This window comes from Papio anubis, unplaced genomic scaffold (assembly GCF_008728515.1).
Source record: "Papio anubis isolate 15944 unplaced genomic scaffold, Panubis1.0 scaffold2351, whole genome shotgun sequence".
Classification (NCBI taxonomy): Eukaryota; Metazoa; Chordata; class Mammalia; order Primates; family Cercopithecidae; genus Papio; species Papio anubis.
In genome coordinates, this window is record NW_022162407.1 from 1 (window position 1) to 5,981 (window position 5,981).

The following is a 5,981-nucleotide window of genomic DNA, read 5'->3' on the forward strand; positions in this document are numbered from 1 at the left end:
GGGTGGGCTGTGGATTCTGTTCCTGGATGTGTAGGTTCCAGCCTGCTTCTGTGGCCTTCCCCACAATAAAACTAGCCCCCAATACCAGATATACGACTTTATGTGTACATTACAGAAATTTGTTTTCCATAGTTTGCTCCAAGAAGTGAGTGGGAAATGAGTCTGTGGGCAAGTGTCAGAGAGCGGCATTCACAGGTGTTCCTTGTGCAAGAGCCACATCCTGAATTGTCTACCTGGCCTCTACCCCATGGTGGAGAGAACAACAGGGAATGTCACATCTCATAACTGATGATACACAGCCTCCCTTTTCTTTCTGTGAGGAAAATCCTCTTTTAAACAGGGTTTGAAAACCCACCCCATTCACCCACCCTGGCCACTCTCTGATCTCTGATCTCAGTGGTTCCTGATCTGGCTGAGCAACAGGATTGCTGGTGGGGGCTTAGAAAATACTCAGGCCACTCCCCAGAACCCCTGTCTCAGAGTATTACACACAAGACCAAGGAATCGTTTATATAACAAGCCCTAGAGGTGAGGCTGATGCTCAGACATGTGGGATCCTGGTGTTCTTGATACTCCAAGTGTAATCTGGAGACCAGCAACATGAACTCCAGCCTTGTCATAAATCCAGAATCTCTTGCTCCACTCCAGACTTCCTGGATCTCAGCACCACGTCCGGGTGATCCCTGTGCACACGGGAGTTCCTTGTCTAAGTGTCCTCTAGACATGGGGTCAGAACTGTGCAGTCTGCTCTGGGTGTGGTCTGATCACATCCCTTACAACTGGAGGTCCAGGGTTCAGTCCTTGCCCTCATTCTTTTCCAGTCAATCACTCCCTTGGTGCCCTCATCCATGCTTGAGGTTTTAAGTATCGTTTATATGGTGTGACCTCCTAAATCTATTTCTCCTGCCCAGTCTATTTCTCCTTTCCTCTAAACTCTGGAGTTGTCTGTCTAAATTCCACCCCAGCTCCCCCACCTGCATTCCTAGTAGACATCTCCTCTACTGAGTGCCTGTGATGCCCCCTCCTCAGTATGCTCCTGCCAGAGTCTCCCCATCTCCACTGACAGCAGCTCCATCCTTCTACTCACTCATTTTACAACTATGGGTGTCCTTGATTCATCTTTCTCACACCACAGATACAATCCATTGGCAAATGCTGTGAGTTCATCTTCAAATGCATCCAGAATCCCCTCACGTCCCACTCTTTCCCCTTCTCATGCCCTAGTCAAGGTAACCGACATCTCCAGCCTGGAATACTGTACTCGCTTCCTACTGTTTTCCCTTCTGCCTCCCTCGCCCCTCACCTCTCAATTCTGTTCTCAGCACAGCAGTCAGAGATCCTTTTAAAAGAGAAGTTATATCATGGCCCTCTTCTGCTCAAAACTGTCCTCTGACTCTTCATCCCACTCAGAGCAAAGGTCAGATCCAACCCCATTCCCCTCAAGCCCACCTGCTCTGGCCACACCTCTGACCTCACCTCAGTTTCTCTCTGTCCAGCCCTCCTGGCCTCCTTGTTCTTCTGGGAACACAGACACCTTCCTGCCATAGTGCATTTGGACTGGAGGATCCTCTGCCTGGAAAGAACTTCCCCAGACATCCTCATGTCCCTCAAATCCTTCCTCAAGTCACCTTTGCAACAAGGCACACACTGGCCACCCAGCACAATAGCCACCTTCCCTGTCCCCACTGCCCACATCCTGGATCACCTGCCTCACAGCACTTACCACCTTCTAGCACTTTCCTTCCTTACTCTGGTTATAGTGTATCTATCATCTGCCTCTTTCCACTGGAACATGTGCTACAAAAGGCCAGAGATTTTTCTGATTTTACTTCAATGGTGTTCCCCAGATCAGAACCATTCTGTCCTATGTCTGGTCAATGACAAAGGTCAGTTGAATGAATGATCACTGTAGAGCACCTCCCTATTCTAAAGGCAGTATCTTTATTAACATAGCCTCAGGCCAAATGCTGTTTTGTGGCAGCTTCGGCACAAGGTCCCCTCACACTGAGATAGAGAGCACCTATGTTTTTCTCAGCAGGGCTGCTTGTCTGTCCTCCCTCCCCCATCCCTCTTTCCACAGCAACGCCCCCCCGCACCCCCGCCCCCCAGCACGTTGCAACTCACAACCAGGTTCTCTCTTCAGGAAAGAACAGTCCTTGATGATGGGTCCAATTTCACAGGCAAATATAAGTCTAAATTAGACTCTGCTTTATAGATTCATGATTTGGGATTGGATTCAGCACCAAGATCACTAGAACCAGGGCAGGGAGAGAGGGCAGGAGAGCAAAGCAGAACAGAAGCTCTAGAAGCAGGGCAGGAGGTGAATGGCTCTGAACATGTGTCTCAGAATGCACAGAGACCCCCGTGTGCAGGGGCCGCCCTGGGCGATATCTCAGCCTCTGTGGTCACAGCTCCCACTGGACAAGTTTCCACTGATGGGACAAGGACGATGGGGCAGTGAAGGTGACCCAGCTAAGGACTGACCACATAAAGCACATGAAGAACTGAACAGCAACTAGGCACAGGCCCAGTCCACACTCGGCTCCTCACATCCTTCTCCACCCCCACCTGCAATAGACGCAGCACAGTGAACATCCAGATTCTGGAAGGTTCTCAGGTCTTTATTTGCTCTCTCAAATTCTGGGAATTGACCTATTTAATTAATCCATCAACCTCTCATAGCAAATATTTGAGAAAACAAATTTATATTCAGATTCTTATTTTCAGTAGGGAAGTAAGAAGTTGCAGCTCAGTGCACATGAAGTTGAGACTGAGATGGAGACATCCAGCCCCACCTCTCAGGAACAGGAAAGATGACTGGGGAGGAAACACAGGTCAGCGTGGGAACAGGGGTCACGGTGGACACGGGGGTGGGCTGTCCCTCCACCTCCTCACATTATGCTAACAGGGACACAGACACGTTCAGATGCCTTTGCAGAAAGAGATGCCAGAGTCTCCTGAAGTCACAAAAGGAGAGGCGTGAAGAAATCTTGCATCTCAGCCCCACACAAGACAGTTGTCTCAGGCTACAGAAAACAACAGTCATGAACAAATTCAAGTCAGTCATGGTAAGTGATGACACTCTGAACAGCCCACCACACACCTGAAACATCCCAATCAAAGAATCTCTATTACCCAGACCTTTTCCCTCTGTCCCCCCGCCCCCCACTCTAGATCCCAAGAATCTCACCTTTTCAAGCCGTGAGAGACACATCAGAGCCCTGGGCACTGTCGCTGGCTGGAGTAGAACAAAAACAGGAGCTGGTCAGAGACCGCAGGAGACGTGGGACAGGAGGAATTACAGGATGGGTGAGCTCCTCCACACTCCCACCCCCACCACTTACACGCAGCCTGAGAGTAGCTTCCTCCTTTTCCACCTGTGGGAAGAAAATATCCTGTGAGGGGACTGGGAGGAAGTAGGGCCATAAGATCTTAGCGGAACCTCCTAGTCTTGGACCCAAGAGAAATTTCCAGAACTATGACTGCAGACCCAGGGCAGGATCAGGAAACAGGAGGAAAGCAGCTGTGTGTCTTGGGCAAACTGTCCTCCTAAGGTTTGTCCTTAGCAGGGACCTTACCCTGACTCATGAATGCTGGAATCAGGACCCCAATACCGTAATCATCAAGGTGATACATCCGTCCTTCATTGTCACATGTGCTACACAAAGGAGTAAGTGCTGGCACACAGGGTCCCAGGCTGGGTTAGCCTCTGTGTGGATGCTGCTTCCCAGGAATGAGGCAGTGAACATTTCTACCTTGGGCTTGAAACCCCCAGAGGACAAGAAAAGCAAGATCCCACTCCTCACCCCTTCCCTACCTGAGCTCTTCCTCCTCCACATCACAGCTGCGACCACAGCTCCGGTGACCACAACTGCTAGGACAGCCAGGCCAGCAACAATGCCCATGATGGGGATGGTGGACTGGGAAGATGGCTCTGGGAAAGGAGGGGAAGGTGAGGGGCCCTGACCCTGCTGAAGGGCTCCAGAAGGGCTCCTGCTTTCCCTGAGAAGAGACATGATCCCTCATCCCCCTTCTTACCCCATCTCAGGGTGAGGGGCTCCGGCAGCCCCTCATGCTGCACATGGCACGTGTATCTCTGCTCTTCTCCAGAAGGCACCACCACAGCTCCCCACTTCTGGAAGGTTCCATCTCCTCCTGGCCTGGTCTCCACAAGCTCGGTGTCCTGAGTTTGCTCCTCCCCATCCCGCTGCCAGGTCAGTGTGATCTCCGCAGGGTAGAAGCCCAGGGCCCAGCACCTCAGGGTGGCCTCATGGTCAGAGACGGGGTGGTGGGTCACGTGTGTCTTTGGGGGATCTGATGGGAAGAGTCAGAAAATTCAGGCGCTTTGCATCTCTCATGGGACACTCCAGCAGCACGCATGTGACCACTCTGAGAATGGACAGGACACTTGGGGTGGGGAAGGGAGCACAAAAGCCAGACACCAGACTGGACACAGGCATCTGGGATAATCTCCTATTCCTTGGAGAGTTCTAGTCTCTGAGGGAGGAACAGGGACTTCTGGTCCTGACCTGAGTGGAGGCCGAGGGACTCAGAAAAGCTGGAATCAGACCTTCAGACGTATTTAGTGCGAGGCAGAGAACAAGGCCTGAGAGAAAAATTCACGGTGCCCAAGGCTGCTGCAGGAGTCAAAGGGGACCCCTGATCTGTATTCCAGGGACTGTCTTCCCCTCCATTTCCTCAGAGACGTCATCCCTTAATTGTCCTAGAGAGCAGAGGGGCCCTCAGAGGAAATCAGGAAAACTCATGCCATTCTCCATTCAAGGGAGGGCGACATTCTAGCGCTGATCCCATTTTCCTCCCCTCCTCATGGGAGGCCATCCCGGGAGATCTAGAGGTGATGGGGAAGGCTCCCCACTGCCCCTGGTACCCGCGCGCTGCAGCATCTCCTTCCCGTTCTCCAGGTATCTGCGGAGCCACTCCACGCACCGGCCCTCCAGGTAGGCTCTCCGCTGCTCTGCCTCACCGGCCGCCTCCCACTTGCGCTGGGTGTTCTGAGCCGCCTCATCCGCAGCGGTCCAGGAGCGCAGGTCCTCGTTCAGGGCGATGTAATCCCTGCCGTCGTAGGCGGACTGGTGATACCCGCGGAGGAGGCGCCCGTCCGGCCCCAGGTCGCAGCCACACATCTTCTGGAGGGTGTGAGACCCTGGCCCCGCCCCCGCGGTCAGCCCCGCCCACCGAGCCCCGCCCCGCCCCGACCACCCCGCGGGGACTTTGGCAGCAACTGAAAATGAAACCGGGTAAAGGCGCCTGGGGCTCTCTCCGGTCGAGGGTCTGGGCGGGTCCCGCGGCCTCGGGGCGGATCTCGGACCCTGAGACTCGGGGAGACCCGGGCCGTCTGTCGGGGGTGGGGAGGGGTCGTGACCTGCGCCCCGGGCCGGGGCCACTCACCCCCCTCGCTCTGGTTGTAGTAGCGGAGCGCGGTCCGCAGGGTCCCTCGGTCAGTCTGTGCGCGGGCCTTGGCGATCCGTGTCTCCTCTTCCCAATACTCCGGCCCCTCCTGCTCCATCCACGGCGCCCGCGGCTCCATCCTCGGACTCGCGGCGTCGCTGTCGAACCGCACGAACTGCGAGTCGTCCACGTAGCCCACGGCGATGAAGCGGGGCTCCCCGCGGCCGGGCCGGGACACGGCAGCGCTGAAGTACCTCATGGAGTGGGAGCCTGGGGGCGAGGAGGGGCTGAGACCCGCCCGACCCTCCTCCCCGCGCGGCTCCCCGGGTCCTGCACCACCGTCGGGCGGACCCCTGGCCCCTCCCCGCAGAGGCCATCTCCCGACCCCGCACTCACCCGCCCGGGTGTCTGTCAGGGCCAGGGCCCCCGAGAGCAGCAGGAGGAGGGTTCGGGGCGCCATGACCACCATCCGTGGCGTCTGGGGAGAATCTGAGTCCGAGTGGGTGAGCGAGGACTTTAGAACCGGGACCGCGGCGACTCTGGCTTCTCTAAAAACCTGTTACCTAATGGGA

The 5,981-nt window shown here is 55.1% G+C and overlaps 1 protein-coding gene across 5 annotated transcripts; it reads right to left on the bottom strand.

The window, feature by feature from the left end:
* Window positions 1–2,192: 2,192 nt before the first annotated feature.
* Window positions 2,193–5,946, bottom strand: LOC101002482 (class I histocompatibility antigen, Gogo-B*0101 alpha chain-like). 5 transcript variants are annotated; one of them, XM_017954689.3, is made up of 8 exons: window positions 5,806–5,946; window positions 5,410–5,679; window positions 4,889–5,164; window positions 4,039–4,314; window positions 3,818–3,934; window positions 3,345–3,377; window positions 3,191–3,238; window positions 2,601–3,026 (listed from the first exon to the last, which is right to left on the bottom strand). In XM_017954689.3, the coding sequence occupies exons 1-7, from the start codon at window positions 5,876–5,878 to the stop codon at window positions 3,195–3,197; spliced, it is 1,089 nt and encodes a 362-aa protein (XP_017810178.2). In that variant the 5' UTR covers window positions 5,879–5,946; the 3' UTR covers window positions 2,601–3,026; window positions 3,191–3,194. The 5 variants fall into 5 exon arrangements, with proteins under 5 accessions (XP_021789163.2, XP_017810178.2, XP_021789166.2 ...); XM_021933471.2 differs by lacking the exon at window positions 2,601–3,026 and adding an exon at window positions 2,193–2,568 and having other exon boundaries at window positions 3,191–3,377; XM_021933474.2 differs by lacking the exon at window positions 3,345–3,377.
* Window positions 5,947–5,981: the final 35 nt, after the last annotated feature.